Genomic DNA, 17,742 nt, shown 5'->3' on the forward strand with positions numbered 1-17,742 from the left:
CAACCACCAAACTGGGCCAGACCTTCAGACTGGTCTGACTCGGGTTGCTATATCTTTTCCAACTGATCCGGTTTTCGTTAACCAGACTTATCAAAGCCACCTAAAATCCCATAGACGTTCATTGAAACTTTTATACAATAAGACGTATGGTGTATTTAAGCGGTCTATTGCTATACCAAAGCTTAACAACTCCCTACTGAAAAAACAGCTAAAACCAGCCTAAGCTGATTGACTGCTTTGGCTGGTCTCCCAAGCTGGTTTTAAAGTGGTTTTGGCCACTTTTTTAGCAGGCCAGGCTGGTCTTAGCTGGTTTTTAGCTGGTTTTTTTTACTGAATCAACTGGTTTTAGCTGGATTAGTATAGAAACATGCTAACAACATGCTAGTAACTTGTTAATCATGCTATAAACAGGCTAACAAAATGCTAGTAACTTGCTAATCATGTTAACAACATGCTAGTAACATGCTAATCATACTAGAAACATGCTAGTAACTTGCTAATTATGTTTAAAAAAGGCTAACACCATGCTAGTAACGTGTTAATCATGCTAGAAACATGCTAGCAATTTGCTAAACATGCTAGAAACATGCTAGCATCATGCTAGTAACATGCTAATCATGCTAGAATCATGCTAGCAACATGCTAATAACTTGCTAATAATGTTAGAAACATGCTAACAAAATGCTAGTAACTTGCTAATCATGCTAGAAACATGCTAGTAACTTGCTAATCATGCTAGAAAAATGCTAACAAAATGCTAGTAACTTGCTAGTCATGTTAGAAGCATATTAACAACTTGCTAAACATGTTAGAAACATGCTAGAATCATGCTAGTAACATGCTAGTAAACTTGCTAATCATGCTAACAAAATGCTAACACCATGCTAGTAACATGCTAATCATGCTAGAAACATGCTAGCAATTGGTTAAACATGCTAGAAACATGCTAGCAACATGCTAGTAACTGGTTAATCATGTTAAAAACATGTTTGTAACATGTTAATCATGCTAGAATCATGCTAGTAACATGTTAATCATGATAGAATCATGCCAGTAACATGCTAATCATGCTAGCAACATGATATTACCTTGCTAATCATGGTAACAAAATGCTAGTAACTTGATAATCATGCTAGAATCATGCTAATAAAATGCTAGAAACATGCTAGCATCATGTTAGTAACATGTTAATCATGATAGAATCATGCTAATAACATGCTAATCATGTTAGCAACATGCAAGTGGCTTGCCAATAATGCTAACAAAATGTTAACATGCTAGTACCTTGCTAATCATGCTAACAACATGCTAGTAACATACTAATCATGCTAGAAACATGCTAGTTACTTACTAATCATGTTAACAAAATGATAACACCATGCTAGTAACATGCTAATCATGCTATAATCATGTTAGCAACATGTTAGTAACTTGCTAATAATGCTAACAACACGCTAGTAACATGTTAATCATGCTAGAAACATGCTAGTAACTTGCTAATCATGTTAGCAACATGTTAACACCATGATAGTAACATGCTAATCATGCTATAATCATGTTAACAACATGTTAGTAACTTGCTAATAATGCTAACAACACGCTACTAACATGTTAATCATGTTAGAAATATGCTAGTAACTTCTAGTAACTTGCTAATCATGTTAGCAACATGTTAACACCATGATAGTAACATGCTAATCATGCTATAATCATGTTAACAACATGTTAGTAACTTGCTAATAATGCTAACAACACGCTACTAACATGTTAATCATGTTAGAAATATGCTAGTAACTTGTTAATCATGTTAGTAACATGCTAATTGTGCTAGCAACATGCTAATCATGTTAAAAACATGTTAGCAACATGCTAGTCATGCTAGAAACAGCCTAGCAACCACCCCAGGTACCCTAGCAATATGTTTTATACCTTATATTTTAAACATCTACCTGTTTTTCTGATAGACTGTATTGCCTTGAAAACATTTTTAACATTTTAACTTTCAATCTACTTCAAACTGAAAACTCTCAGACTGCAAGCTTTTCAAACTTTTTCAAACTTTCTGGCTAGGCTTTTTCAAGCCAACTTAAAGTTTTCAATCTAGTTATATACTATTTTATTATCTATTAAAGTATTAATTTGAAGCTTTCATTTTTAGATTTGTAACATTTTTAGTATTTTTGTGTGCTTTTGTCATTTTTATGAGTTTTTGTTCCTTTAAATATATCTATATAGCTTTATTTTTATTTGAGTAGTACCGTATTGGCCCGAATATAAGACGACCCTGATTATAAGACGAACCCCCCTTTTTACAGATGTACCTTTTGGAAAAAGGCTTTTTAAAAACCAAATCTTGTTTTTTCTCAGTAAAACACATTTTGTCTTCAATTATTTTCATATTGCATATTTTTCCTATTTTAATTTTTGTTTTGAAAGTATGGTAAAAACTGGTAAAATGTACCAACAATCACATTTAAAAAATATACACTTTTTGATATACCATTAAAAAAAAAAAAAAACGGTAGTCCATCTGAATTAGGACATTTAGGCTATCCATCTAATAGTAGCCTACCAAAATCTTATTAACAGTAGAAGTTAAATTTTACTGTAGTCTTCAAATCTGGGTATTGTCTTACGTTTTAAAATCACAAAGGGAGTTTGGTGCCATCATGCTAACGTGACAGTCACGACTCATGCAGCTGTAAGGTTTTCTTTTCTTTTGTTTTTAGTCGCGATCTTTACAACACACATTACATTACGTATTTCATGGCACACTCGTTTTATGCGTATTTGGCGCCACCTATTGTTGTGGGTGTATTATTGACATGCATGTCAAAGGACCCTGAATATAAGACGACCGCGTTTTTTCAGATGTATTTCCAAGAAAAAAATATCGTCTTATATTCGGGACAATACGGTAATTAGTTAAACTAATTTCAGTTAGTTACCATGGCAAAGTTAAACTTATTTATATTATTTGCACTTTTTCCAATTACCGAAAACAAGTTTTAATAGTTTTAATAGTAGTTAACAATAACAACAATAGATTTTATTCGAGTAATTAGAGGCTCTTAGCGGTTTGTTTCAGTATCAACTCTAAATGATCAATTCAGGGGCCAAATGCACTGCAAATCAAATCAAACAATCTCAGCCATTTATGAGGAGCAAACAGGTATAATGTTTATTGTAAATATTCAACACAGCTGAGACATTATGTTTACCATCAGTTTGGCCCCTATGGGATCATTACGAGAAACTATACAGACTTTACTTGAAATGACCCAGAGTAATTGAAACCTCAGACAATAAAGACTTGCATTTATTTACCAAACATCTCAAGAGTGTCTGGGAATGTTTACTGAGAGGACTGCTGTTAACCCAGGAGGGTTACGTGTCCTTCACCTAATATGAAAAGACAAATGCCATTTCTCACAAACACACTTCTGAAGTACTTGTTCCCTGTTTGAGTTTCGGGTGAGCTGGCCACTTACAGTATCCCACTCTAATGTGGTCTTACATCCATGGAAAAAAACACTGTTTAAGGTAACCTTTTTTTGAAGTAGTACAAAAGAAAAAAAAAAGATGGAAAACATTTTTTTGAGAAAATACTATTTCAGTCTTTCTACTTAAGTTTGCTCAACGTGTTTATTTACCTTTTCTTTCACAAATAATCACAGTTACAGGAACTCTTGTTTAAAATAAGTTTGCAGGCCAGCTGCTAATTGAGCTTAAAGAAATGTAATTCAATAAAATGAAGGAGTATAGTTTGAAATAACAATGTTTCAATCTGGATAGAGAGAAAGAAGTGTGACTGAAGTGAGTATACAAAATAAGAGAGACAGTGATGAAGACAGAAATTGTAGAAAAGGAAACATCTGTTCCAGAGTTGGAGGATGTGGGCAAAGCTGCTGAAATGCTTGAATCATTGCCAGGAAAATGGCAGCTTTTGTCATTGTGAGCATTTTTGATCCTTTAATGTCAAATCAATCGAATCCTGAGCAATCAAACTGATTCTGATCTGAGTGGTGGTCTGTCTGAGTAACTCTTTATTGTCCTGTGTGGTGCTTAACTGTGTTTGAGTGTTTTAATTGAACTAGCTGGATGTTGTGACAGCACATTTTATTTTATTCTGCTGTGGTTGACAGATATTTGTAACCTGCTTGTTCGGTTGTTAAAACTAAAAGATTGCACATACGCCTTCCTTCCTCTAAACACAGGTGCGCCAAACAGATCGTTTCAAAGACAAGATCACACTAATTGTATTGACAATGTAATATTAATTATAAAATGTCAATCTTGTGTAATATTACAATCTAAACGCATAAATGAAAGTCTGATTATAGCATGTTTAAAAATAACACGCTAATTTGAATTTGGATAAAAAGCTACACACAATCATATACAATCATCCACTTTAATTGTGCATATAGACACATTCTTAATCATTACAATTAATAGTTCATCACAGTTAGTACAAAAATATTTTGGAGAAGGTGGATTACAGTGATCAGATTCATACAGTCTTTTACAAGATGTTGCAACTGACGAATCCAATTTAAAGCAGGGCTAAAACACAACAAAGAGTCTGATGGTGTGGTTTCGTTGGGGTTTGGAGGACCCTCGGTACAGTATACAGTGGAAATTTTCCTTTAAATCCCAGTTTTTATTATTATTTTTTTAAAAAAACGTGATTTGTTGTGGCATCTTCTTGTTGAGTTGTTCTTGTGTCTTCTATTTTCAAGAATTTTGGAAAACTTTGGTCTTCATGTGACTGGCTATATATCGTTGCTCCTCTTGGTCATCTAAACATTCTCCAGCCAGTTTAGGATCTACTGTGGATGAAGCCCAGGGTGGCTGCTGGGATCAGAAGGCACAGTGCGGTGGGCAGCGGATCCAATCCTGCAGCACTGGCCACAGGCTTTTGAGGCTTTTTAGACGCAGCAGCTGAAGTGGGGATAGATGGTTTGTCTGAAGTTTTGTCCTACACCAACATGAAAAAAAGTCAGAATAAATAAGCAGATTATTTTATATTACTGTATTATGTGCACTTTTAAAAGTAGAAAAGTGCAGTTGGCTGCCGATTAATTTCTGCCTGATCAGACTGTTATAAATAATTTTTTTTCTGCTGTAACCAAGTTTAGTCAGGCTGATACAGCCATATCTATCTATCTATCTATCTATCTATCTAAAAAAAAAAAAGAAAAAGCGGGTAACCTAAAGTGGGCGTTCTGGGGTAACATCAAATTTAATTGGCTCTAATTTAATTAGAGCCAGTTAATTTTGATGTTACCACAAAACGCCCACTTTAGGTTACCCGCTTTTTTTTAAAAACAGTATATGTCAATTTAAAGTTTATTTTGAGAAGCTGCTTTAAAATGCACTTTGTTGGTATTATTACTATTTAAATAAATTACATTTACATATTGTAATTTTAATTATATTATAATTAACTTAGACTCTGTCAAGTAGAGAAGACAAAATCCACCATGCTTCTGCTTCTACATGGTATAAAGAGAACTGATGACACACCTTTCTTGTATAATCAACATTTTGCATGTACACGCAACTAATAATTAACAAATGTACCAAATTTGATTAAATATGAATTAACAAAAATTATCAAAGAATTAATAAGATAGGAAATTCTACAAAAACAAAAATCCGTAAGGCAAGAGTGAAAGAAATCACAGTGCCTACCTCCTGAGATGAAAAAGGTAAGGTTATAATCAGTAACCCGATGCACAATGCCAGTATTTTATTCATGATTATGCCTTCTTCTTCTTCTTCTTCAAGAGATGTTTTCTGTGAGGCAGAGAGTCTGTGCTCAGTGATGCGGGAGGGGAGTTTTATTCTCACAGTGACTGATGTGTGACGTGTTTAAACACCTGCTCATTGGTTTAAGAGGAGGATCACATCCTCTATCAGTACAGTGCCTTCATGTCTTAAAGCAGTTTTTAAAATGTCAAATACACTAAATTCTCTAATAAATTTCAATCTAGGATACCTGCATTTTCTACTCTACATCCTATTACCTTACTAAAACAATTACAAAACTCTCTTTTGCTTTGTTCACGTTGTTGTTGGCATGAGAAAACATATGGAGAATCCTGATTATTCTAAGTGTATTTGTACTCATCTAATTCTTCAATAAAACACATGGGGAAAAACTGATTATATATCTTAGGAGAAAACATTAATACTGATTTGAATGAAAAAAATGGCACAAACATACAATCATCTATTTTAATTGTGCATACAGACACATTCTGAGATGTAGTACATTGATCACATTTATAGTAAAATTATAAATTTGAAGTACCAATAATGTCATTACAGAAATGGAAATTGGGCTCAAATTTAAATGTGATTACTGATTTAAGTAATGGAGTTTTTTTAACCTGCTTAATCTCAATCATATAATGAGCATAGGAGAATCAAACTCTTCCAAGAGAATTTGCCATAGGTGAGCTCTATCTAAAACAGTGACTTTGGAGCAAAACAAAAGAGACAAAGAGCTCTGTAGCAGGACCCTGAGTTGCAGGTGTCTTTCAAGCTCTCTAAAACAGGTGTAACCAAACAAATCCCTCTTGGAGAAATTCTCCAAACTTTATTCATTCTCATTACTTAAAATCCATTACAAAAATGTGAGCTGTGGCATCTTCTGTCTTCAAGATTTGTGGAAAAGTTTGCTCTTTGGGTGAATGGCTGTCCATTTCGCCACTGTCTCTGTCTTGGTCATCTATGGCGAACGCTCTCCATCCATCACTAGGATCTACTGTGGATGAAGCCCAGGGTGGCTGCAGGAATCAGCAGGTACAGTGTGGTGGGCACAGGACCCAATCCTACAGCGCTGGAATTTGTGGAGGTACTAGAGGATGGTGAGCTACTGCCTTCTGACTTCTGAGCATCGCTATTCTACACCAAACAAGAAGGCAAAGAAAAGTCATGTTAGAGAGTGATTTCATAATACTGGATCTACATGTAGATGCACTTTGCTACCATATGTTATTAATTATACTTACTATTTAAAACACGAACGCAACAAATAAGTGCTATAAATCTATAAATGAAAAAATCATAGTGCCTACCTGAGTTGAAAATGGTATGGTGATGATCAGCACCGCAAAACACAGAATCCAGATTTGATTCATTTTTATGCCTGTGTTGTCTTCTTCCAGAGAAGTTTCCTGCTGGACCAAGTGTCAGTGCTCACTGCTCAATGATGGGGCAGTCGTGGGCCTTTTAATCCCAAAGTGACGTCAAAAACACCCGCCCACCGAGGGTAATGATAAACTGTTCATGTTTTCAACTGCTATTACAGGTTTTCTTGCTATAACTTAGTGAAATAATATATTAAGTTATGTGCTAAAGTTAGTCTTAACCATAACATCAGTACAGTATACGACCGCTTTCCGTTAAGGTATCGCAAAGTAGGCTACATCGACAAGGTACTGAAAACAACAACACCTTTTTATATTGTTTTTTAAATTTTATATTGTTTTCAAGATGAGCATTTATTGGACTGAAGAAACTTATTTAAAATGTATGTATCAAATATGATACAACAGGCTTTTGGGGAACGTTTATTTGTACATCTTTCAATCCTCTTTGCATTACATTACATGCTTAGCCCCCACAATTAAAACTAAAAGCTTTGTTAATAAAACTAAGCATTTTAAAGATTTTTAGAAAAATATTTTGTCTAAACCTGCCTTCGAAGTCCTTATTAGTGACCCCACAGCGCCCTCTTGCGTTTCAAATCCCCATTCACATCATGAAAAAAGCGTTTTCGTTTATGTGGAGGGTTTGTTTTTCTCAGCTCCCGTAAATGTGCGTTGCTTCTATGGTTCCGGTTGACACAGAGTTCCGCCCATGCGGAGGAGGAGGTCACATCCCACAACAAACTCTCATCCTGGTCGCAAACTCTCCTGTCAGAGTCCCTCATGCTGCTGGTTCGGCGTTCGGCGGTAAGGTTCGGCGGTGTGGCTCGATGGGGACTGCGCTGTCTGTGCTCCGGAGACGCAGCGGGCCGGTACCAGGACACTGTGCTGCTGCCCCGCACTGACTTCCCCATGAGAGTGAACGGGCCGAACCTACTGGAGCGAGAGATCCAGATCCAGCAGGTACAAGGGACAGATCCAGATACAAAAGCTGTCGTTACTGAAGGATCTGATCTAAGTGGTTCTGTTCTGTTACTTCATAAATCATAGTGAATGATTAAGGTGATATTATACTACAACACTTCTATAACAGCCACACAGCTCGAGATCACGGATGAGGTTGTCTTTTGTTGGAGGTTGGGATTTTCTTTTGTTGGAGTTTGAACTTTTGTGTGTTGATCTACAGAAATGTGGTTTTGATCAGCTGTACACATGGCAGAGAGAGAAAAAAGCTAAAAAGGAGTACTGCCTTCATGATGGACCACCGTATGCCAATGGGGACCCGCATGTTGGGCACGCTCTCAATAAGGTACATTCTGTCAGATCATATGCACACAAGCAATGGCCATATGCAGGGAATTAGAAATACCTAGGTCCAAAAGCTGAGCTTGTTTGGGAGGTTCGGGGGCCATTTGAAAATTTTTGAATCTTTTGATCTATTTATGTGTACAGTACACATTGCATAATATCTTTGCAGCATTCAAGTACAGTTATTATTAGGAAATTATTACACCTCAGAAAAAATATAGAGGTCTGGTGGGTACAGCCTTGACACAAGTAGATGTTCCTGGATCCACATCCTTTATTTTTGCTTCAAAGACATCTTATCATACAGTTATATACCTAAACCTACAGGAATGGAAATATACTCACATGAACTCCATAATCTGCATCTTCATTTGATCTCTCTTGCAGATCCTCAAAGACATCCGGAACCGTTTCGAGGTGCTGAGAGGCAGACAGGTGCACTATGTGCCCGGTTGGGACTGCCATGGGCTGCCCATTGAGCTCAAAGCACTTGGAGACCTGGGAACCAATGAGCTGACTCCTCTACAAATCAGACAGAAAGGTCAGGAGGTCACATATAATGAATGCTCTGGTCAAATAAATCAGTTGTCTACAGTTGATCTTAGAAGCTTGAAATAACCTGTCAGTTAAGTAATGTTGCTAAGATATGTTTCTTCTGGTGAATCAAAAACTGCCTGTGTGTCTCTCCGTTCAGCGCGGGAGTTTGCAGAGAGGGCCATATCCCGGCAGCGTGCTGCATTCCAGCGCTGGGGTGTGATGGCAAACTGGGAGAATTGTTATTACACCTTTGATGGGAAATATGAAGTGGCCCAACTGAAAGTCTTCCAAGAGATGCATAACAAGGTGGGAGAAGTTTTTCCTGTACAACACAGCTTGAAATGTTTGATTTCATGCCATATGTGAGTATTTAAAGAGTAGTTTGCCAATAAATTAATATTCTGCAATGATATACACTACTGTTTACACTACTATAAAAGTTTAGAGGAAAAAATTTAATAATTTATTTGATTGAAAATACAGAAAGTATTGTGAAATATGATTACAATTTATAATGTAGGTTTTTTTTTACAATTAAAATTATTATTTTTTAAAAATATTTGAATATGTTTTAAAATAAAGCAATAAGCCCCAAGAAGCCATAGTTTACAGTGAATTTATAACAGCTAAGGGGCGTTGTTAGGCATGACGCGAAGAAGAGTTCCTCAGAATCAGTTGTGGTTGCAACAAAGTGGTTGCCAAGCAACAGACAAACGTAAACAAAGTTATTTGTTTAGTAATTTACAACAGCTTCGAACGTGGTTCAGCCAATCAGAATCAAGGACCGGAACTATCCGTTTTATAATATATATTCCATTACGACAGTCTTTAGTGTCACATGATCCTTCAGATATCATACAATGGTTTGTTGGAAACAGCTGTGTTACTTTGGCTTTGTCAAAGCTGTGATACTTTTTGTCAGTATTCTTTGAATAAATTAAAATATTTCTGTTTGAAATAGAAATATTTTCTAACATTACAGATGTCTTTAATATGACTTTTGATTAATTTAATGCGTCCTTGCTGAAAAAAAGAATGAATGTCTTAAAAAAATTGGGTCAAACTTTGTTTTACTTTATTTTAAAAACTTTATAAACTTTATTTTGAGGTCCAATTTTTGCTATTAACAAACGATTAACTATGACTTTTGCCTCAATAAACTCCTAACTGGCTGCTTGTTAATAGTTAGTACGGTAGTTGTTAAGTTTAGGTATTGGGTAGGATTAGAGATGTAAAATAAGGTCATGCAGAATATGTGCTTTATAAGTACTAATAAACAGCCAATATGTCAATAATAGGCATGCTAAAAAGCAGCTAATTAATAGTGAGAATTGCTCCCTATACTAAAGTATTACCAAAAATTGCTGACCCCAGATTTTAAAGTAGTAGTTTATGCACCCTCATATCATTGAAAGTTTCTCACTTTACCCCTCTTTTTCTATCTTTGTGTACAGGGTTTAATTTATCAGGACTATAAGCCTGTTTTCTGGTCACCATCATCCAGGTGAGAGAAGCTCAGTGTTTGCAGTCTCACATAAAGCCTTTAATAAAGCATAACAGACAGGAAGCTTTGAATTTGAGGATTTAGAATGTTGTACAGATTTCTGCTATATTCTCTGTCTCTGTGAAGGACGGCACTTGCAGAAGCTGAGCTGGAGTATAATCCAGAACATGTGAGCCGTGCTCTGTACATCACTTTCCCCCTGCTCACCCTGCCAGCCAAACTCGCTGCCAAAGCAGGTGTGTGTATGCTGTCTGTCCCGGTGCCACACACTCTTTATACAGGCCACATAATTATTTTGCTGTGTCTGATGCCAGTATTTTTGTCTGTGCTTTAGAAAGTTGGGGTCATGTGTCTGCTCTGATATGGACGACTCAGCCATGGACTATTCCAGCCAATCAAGCGGTTTGTTACATGCCCAAAGTACAGTAAGTCACACACCTATGCATCTGTTGGTGGAATGCACATGATATGATTTAATGGAGACATTCGTGATCACATGTCTTTCCTCTTCTTCAGGTACTCTGTAGTGAAGCGAGCTGATAATGCGCAGCTCCTCCTAGTGGCCTCAGAGCGCATCAACAGCCTCGCCTCTATGCTGAAGACAAATCTGGAAAGTTTGGCCACATTCGCAGGTAGATCCAGTGTTTGTTTTTGGCCTGAATCACTTCATATGATGCCTTTTAAACTAACCTAAGCATCTCTCTGTTTCTCTTTCACTCATCTCCAGGGTCAGACCTCGAAGGTGGAGTCTGTCAGCATCCCACAATTCCTGCAAAACAAGTGCCTTTGTTGCCGGCTAATCATGTGACCATGACTAAGGGAACGGGATTGGTCCACACAGCTCCTGCCCACGGCATGGAGGACTACGGTGTTGCTACACTCTTTAATCTGCCAGTAGTATGTCACCCACATCTGTATATGCTGAAAACATAAAAATATTGGGTTGTTGTCGTGACTTTTAATTTAAGTCTTTTTTTCTCTAGGAGTGCATAGTGGATGAGGAGGGCAGGTTTACAGAACTGGCTGGGCCTGAACTGCAGAAGAAATCTGTGATGACTGAAGGCAATGCCACAGGTGCGAGAGCTAGATTGATGGAGGAAAGAGAAAATGTTGTTACAAGCAAAATAGAACCAAATTTGACCATATGAAATTATAAAAGAATATGCATTCTTGTAATCATAACTAATGTTTTGTGTGTGTGGGCAGTAATCTCAATGCTGCAGGCAGTGGGTGCCATTGTGAAGGAGGAGGACTGTGTCCACAGCTACCCGTATGACTGGAGGACCAAACAGCCAGTCGTGATCAGAGCCAGTAAACAATGGTTTATTAACACAGCCAGCCTCAAAGACAAAGCTAAGGTGAGCCAATGGCCTCCTGAATAGAATAGCAACCTGTTAACAACATATACATGGGTCATATTTCACCCCCAAATTTTTATTTGTATATTTTGATTTTAAGCAAATAAAAACTGTTTTTAGGACACTTAAGATTTTTTTTGTTTGTTTTTTTACATTTACATTCTTTACATGAAAATTTAATTTTCTCATAATGCTGAAAAAATCTCATTGTCATTACTGTAATGTGAAAAATATATTTAAAATAGCAAAAATGTGTTGTATATTTATTGTACTGTGTGTGTGTGTATATATATATATATATATATACATACATTTTTATATCCTGCTTCAAGTAAATGAAGCCTGTTTTAGAAAAGATTTTATACATATCGATACATATTGAATTAGAAATGTAACAGATTTCTAATAAGTTTCAAGCTATATATAAGTGCTTATCTGCAGAAAATACACTTTGGGTGTGTTTTTATAGGATGCCCTGCAGAAGGTGCGTGTGATACCTGAATCGGCGAGGTCTAGTTTGTTGGCAATGTTGGACAGAAGAACATACTGGTGTATATCTCGGCAGAGGAGCTGGGGCGTCCCCATTCCAGTGTTCTACCATAAAGAGACTGGAGAGCCACTCTTAAACAAGTATCTACTCACACCGTCATAGACACAATCAAACGCATATAAAGACTTCTTAAACTATAAGTTCAATTCCCTCTTTCTCTCTCAGACATTCAGTGACACACATTGCTAAGGTTTTCTCTGAGAAGGGGAGTGACAGCTGGTGGACGGAGCCAGTGGAGACGTTTCTGACTCCAGAGGTTCTTCAGAAGGTACATTTTCATATACATCCGGTAGAATTTTGAAAAACTTTTTTTTTTTTTAAAGAAGTCTCGTATGTCACATGATCGTTCAGAAATCATTCTTATTGATGCTCAAAAAAGATTCAGTATATGTTATAAATTGTTTGTCAGAGTAAAGCAGGTGCAGTATCTGATTATGTGCGGGGTGAAGATGTCCTGGATATCTGGTTTGATAGCGGGGCCTCATGGGCCGCTGTGCTACCAGGTGAGTAGTCAAAGTGGTGCTTAATTGTTTACATGTATTCGGTGTGTGTCTAGTTCCAAAAGTATTTTGTTTGCTTGTCTGGGGTCCTTTCATATGTGTTGTTGTGTTGTAGTGTAATCTTACTGCCTCTCTCTCTCTTTCAGAATCAGATCCGCGTGCAGACTCATACGTTGAAGGGAAAGATCAGGTCGGCGGTTGGTTTCAGTCGTCTCTGCTCACCAGTGTAGCTGTACGAAATAAAGCCCCTTACAAGTGAGTCATACAAATGCATGTGTATATGCAAATGAAAATACACGTCAAAAAACATTGGTGACCTTCGGTGTGTGTTTCAGAGCTCTAGTGGTCCATGGATTTGCCGTGAGTGAGAAAGGAGAAAAAATGTCTAAGTCCGTAGGCAACGTGATCGACCCAGATGTTGTTATTAATGGAGGGAAGGTAAGATATGATCAACCAATTATAGAATCAAATGATTTCAGTCAGTCAGTGTTTTCAAACATCAGTCTCTCTCTCCCAGGACTTGTCTGTCTCCCCTCCATATGGTGCTGATGTTTTGAGATGGTGGGTTGCAGAGTCGAATGTGTTTTCTGAGGTTCAGATCGGGCCGAACACACTAAACGCTGCTAAAGACAGCATCAACAAGGTCTGGCTTATAAACAAATGCATTAGTTTGCTGCCAATCAGTTCTATTTTTTTACACTTTTTTTTATTAATACTTTTATTTAGCAAGGATGCAATAGATCCAAAAAAAAGTGTTGCAAAAATTTATATTTGAAATAAATGCTATTCTTTTGAACTTTCTATTCTTCAAAGAATCTTTAAAGGTACAATATGTAAGTTTTCACCACTAGAGGGTGCATATTCAAAACAAACAAAGAAACAAAGGCGTGGTTTGATGACGCCGTGACTGAGTGTGGAATCATGGGAGTTGTCATCTTCATCCCCACAATCCGACGGGACTCAGGCAGAAATCGTGTTCATGAATGAGCTAATGTATTAAAGATTTATTAACATCGTAGTATGAAGCGGAGTGAGGCGGAAAGCCGTCGAAGCGAAACGAGGCCACTGAAGCAATTGCTAATGAGAGATGAGAGTGACACACGGCTCCAAAGCAGCGGAGCTTTTATTATGCCACACTTTAGCGCTTCCGCTCCTTCCGGTCGTGCGTATGTGGGGTAAAGCAGCACTGTTTTATCATACTAGATACGGCTGAAAGTTCTGTTATAATGCTGCTCTGCGGTCGTCACCTGTCTAATAAAATGCGCAGCATATTAAAGCGTCTTTGGTGTTTCGGAAATCGAGGGTGTTTGACGTCATTGGCAGGCAACGCAATGACAATATAGACACGGTCCGTGTCACTAGTTAAAAATGCTTATTTCTCTGGATTTAAACATTCCTCTAAACATTTGGGATAATATAAGTACACAACTCAGCAAAATATATAACACTGTTTTAGTGGTTTTTGGATATTTTAATAAAAAAATCTTACATATTGTGCCTTTAAATAAAAATGTCACAGTTTGCACAAAAATATTAAACTTTTTTAAACATTGATAATAAGTAATATTTCAAAATGCATCAAATCAGCATTAGAATGATTTCTGAAAGATCATGTGACTGAAGACTGGAGTAATGCCTGCTGAAAATTCAACTTTGCCATCATAGGAATAAATTACCTTTTAAAATACATTCACATAGTATTCAGTTATTTTAAATTGTAATGATTCATAATATTATGGTTTTACTGTGTTTTTATCAAAGAACTTGACTTACCTACCCCAAACTTTTGAACGGTAGTATAAATCTAAATGTTTATGTGCTGATGGCCTCTCTTTCAACTGATCTTCTGTCTCCAGCTGAGGAACACACTGAGGTTTCTCTTGGGCAATCTCCAGGGTTTTGATCCTCGTTCCCAGGCCGTGGACCCTAAACAAATGCACTACGTAGATCAGTACATGCTGCACGTGCTCAGAGAGTTCAGCATGAAGGTGAGTCTCAGTGTTAACCGAACATAAACCAGCTCTACTCTGCAGTCGCTCACGTCACATGTGTTTGTGTGTGCTGTAGGTAACGGATGCTTACAGTGAGTTTGACAATGGCCGTGTCATCCGTCTGCTGCAATCCTTCATCACTAGAGATTTATCCAACTTCTATTTCAGCATCATTAAAGATCGGTAACCACGCATTCAATTTTGTAACTAAAATCCTGTTCTGTAGCAAAAAGTCACTCTCTCATTTTCTCTCTCAGGCTGTATTGTGACCCTGAGAACTCCCTTGGTCGGAGGTCGTGTCAGACGGTTCTAGAAGAGATTCTGGATGGAGTGAGCCGTTCTATCGCTCCTGTGCTCCCTCATCTCGCTGAGGAGGTGTACCTGCACGCTCCTGGACATGATGGTACACACTCGATTTCTGTACAACCGATGCTGTATGTCTACAGACTGTAACCCTTCTCACCTCTCTCTCTCTTCATCTGTAGAGGGGGACACTTTGTTTCGTAGCGGCTGGATTAAGACCAGTTCTGTGTGGCGGAGGCCAGGACTGGAGGAAGCAGTGGAGGGTGCGTGTGCTATCAGAGATTCCTTCCTGTCATCTATTCCGGGACGTAATGCTGCCGAGTATGAACTCATCATTGTCATTGAGCCCGGCCTGTTCTTTGAGCTCATTGAGGTACATCATAGAGTTTTAAGGCCTGTTCACACCAGCACAAATGTCACAGCCTTATTTGTGATGTGTCTGTTTAGACAAGTGCATAAAAAATGGAAGATGGACATGTAAATTCAATCTCTAACAATTGGTAGCGCTTATAGAAAATATCCAGGTAACCCTGTACATAAAGCGCTACGCAACGTTCTGTTTCTGACACCCGTTTGTCTCGCATAAAAAAGCAAGTTAGACGGCATTTACATGCCATGAAGTCATAGTTTTATGTAACAGCAGTGGCTCTGGGCATGTGAACAAAAACACAAATCTGATTTGTTGGCCAGTTTTCTTTGTAGTGCAGTACTTCTGCGTAAAAAAATTGACATTGAAGGCATGTGACTTTTTTTTTTTTGGTGTGAAAAGGTCTTTAGATACATACAATTTTGTGCTTAATTTGCTTGCAACTACATCAATTTGTACATTTTTTTTCCCCCACCCCTCTGTCAGTCTCTTCAAGAGGAGCCAACTTCCACCTGCTCCCAGCTGACAGAGCTCATGATGGCCTCACGCACGACTTTGACAAGCTCTCTCCCACGGGATTTGCCATCGGATGCCATCACAAGCACAGGAAGCTTCCTCATCAACCTGGAAGGTAAGATGCTTTTCTTTGGATATAAATTAAAAGTCCTGGCTAGGCTGTTGTGTTCCAGAAACATACCGTAAATTTGCAGTTAGTTTAGATCAGTGGTTCTCAACGAACTTCCATATATTGTCATAATTACAGCAGAACGCAGGAGGAAATAACATACTGGGGGGGTGCTTTAAATATTTTTATTGTTGAGAATTCAAGTCAGAAAGATTGAGAACCACTGATTGGTAACAGGCAATTATTTTAACTATAAGCAGTTAAACTTTGTCTTTACTTGGGAAACAGAGCAAGAATCCCAATTAAGAAAAAAATGTACAAATATTATGTAACACTAACTCGTTCAGGTAGTTTTGAAAGACAGAAGTGTGTTTTATGCTCATCTGTGTGTTGTGTAGGGGGCATGATTCGTGAGGAGAGTTCATACAGTGTTGCTGCGATGCCCACCTCTCTGTCACGCTGTCCGAGATGTCGACAGTACACCTCAGATGAGCCAGACTGCCTCTGCCCACGATGCCAAACCATGCTGGAAAACGCCAAGTAATCACCCTGACTGTTGCCATGACTACTGCCCACCCACTGGCCCTCCTCGTCCTCCTCTTCCTCTGGTGAAAAAGACTGCAAGGGCTAACATGGACCAGTGTGAAGCTGCTATTGTTACGGGCAGAAGGTTGTCTGAAGCTGTGGGAGAAGGGGGTCGTGTTTCTCAGGGGTCAAACGGGAGATGAACTGTTATAAATGAATAAAGCAGGAATTTGGAAGGAAAAACCAAACAGGAGATTCTTAGCTGAGGCAAAAAATGTCCACAAAAACCAGATTCAGACAAAAACAGCAAAAAATGTCCACAAAAACCAGATTCAGACAAAAACAGCGCTGTTCTCTGCTGCAGGTTAAGCAAATTGATTCAGTACACAGAAAAGGGCCTTTGTGTATGTATATGTCCATATGTGCTTGTTTTTGCAGTGGGTGAAAGGTTTGGTTGAACAGGTCTATCTTATTTTTATGTATATTAAGTCATGAAGGGGTATATTTTGTTGTCATATTTTGAACTGAAGATGTACTGTAATATTAGTGTGACTCATTCATGAAGCCAAAGCAGAAGTCTGTTGTGAAATCAGTCTTAAATTGCAACATTGTTGAAGGTTGCAGTTTATCTAACAAAGGCTTTGCAAAATGTACACGTTCATTCTGCTTGTTTCATAAATGAGGCTCAGTGAGAGGAGAGTTTCAGTTTTAGTTTCTCGGTTTACCTGTAAATTGATGCTTTATGACGTCACTTTTATTGCTAAACCAATAAACACCGTACATACAGGAAAGAGAATATAAATTTCAGCGTGAATCTTCATTTATTCCCACTTTCCCAAATTTATATAATAGTCTTCATAAAAACCTCTTAATGACAGATTTACTCAAACACATAAATTACTAACAGGTTAAGTAAATGAGCTCATCTCTGCAGTAGTTTTTTTCTTGCTGACGAATGAGGCAGAACTTGAAAGCTGAGACTATATTCTAATGTTGCCGTTTCATTTTGAGGAC

The 17,742-nt window shown here is 37.7% G+C and overlaps 1 protein-coding gene and 1 long non-coding RNA gene across 2 annotated transcripts; one reads left to right on the forward strand and one right to left on the reverse strand.

The window, feature by feature from the left end:
• Nucleotides 1-4,400: 4,400 nt before the first annotated feature.
• On the reverse strand, nucleotides 4,401-7,232 carry LOC107721876 (uncharacterized). Its single transcript, XR_001637747.1, has 3 exons — nucleotides 7,089-7,232; nucleotides 5,698-6,915; nucleotides 4,401-4,981 (listed from the first exon to the last, which is right to left on the reverse strand). It is a non-coding gene; the product is annotated as an uncharacterized LOC107721876 (long non-coding RNA).
• A 587-nt stretch (nucleotides 7,233-7,819) lies between these two features.
• Nucleotides 7,820-17,552, forward strand: iars2 (isoleucyl-tRNA synthetase 2, mitochondrial). The gene is made up of 23 exons (XM_016529320.1): nucleotides 7,820-8,123; nucleotides 8,347-8,469; nucleotides 8,856-9,009; nucleotides 9,163-9,311; nucleotides 10,460-10,509; nucleotides 10,636-10,745; nucleotides 10,844-10,934; nucleotides 11,026-11,141; nucleotides 11,237-11,406; nucleotides 11,493-11,583; nucleotides 11,716-11,867; nucleotides 12,337-12,497; nucleotides 12,583-12,685; nucleotides 12,827-12,920; nucleotides 13,064-13,172; nucleotides 13,253-13,355; nucleotides 13,435-13,560; nucleotides 14,774-14,905; nucleotides 14,985-15,091; nucleotides 15,166-15,311; nucleotides 15,394-15,584; nucleotides 16,065-16,209; nucleotides 16,602-17,552. The coding sequence occupies exons 1-23, from the start codon at nucleotides 7,944-7,946 to the stop codon at nucleotides 16,745-16,747; spliced, it is 2,949 nt and encodes a 982-aa protein (XP_016384806.1). The 5' UTR covers nucleotides 7,820-7,943; the 3' UTR covers nucleotides 16,748-17,552.
• The last annotated feature ends 190 nt before the right edge of the window (nucleotides 17,553-17,742 follow it).

This window comes from Sinocyclocheilus rhinocerous, unplaced genomic scaffold, assembly GCF_001515625.1.
Source record: "Sinocyclocheilus rhinocerous isolate Xijiao unplaced genomic scaffold, SAMN03320098_v1.1 scaffold432, whole genome shotgun sequence".
In the NCBI taxonomy this organism is placed as follows: domain Eukaryota; kingdom Metazoa; phylum Chordata; class Actinopteri; order Cypriniformes; family Cyprinidae; genus Sinocyclocheilus; species Sinocyclocheilus rhinocerous.

Bases quoted from the DNA above. Each gene is read 5' to 3' on its own strand.
- iars2 (XM_016529320.1), top strand. From the start codon at position 7,944: ATGCTGCTGGTTCGGCGTTCGGCGGTAAGGTTCGGCGGTGTGGCTCGA. The intron at 8,470-8,855 runs GTACATTCTGTC...TCTCTCTTGCAG, and splicing joins TTGGGCACGCTCTCAATAAG to ATCCTCAAAGACATCCGGAA. The intron at 14,906-14,984 runs GTGAGTCTCAGT...TGTGTGCTGTAG, and splicing joins TCAGAGAGTTCAGCATGAAG to GTAACGGATGCTTACAGTGA.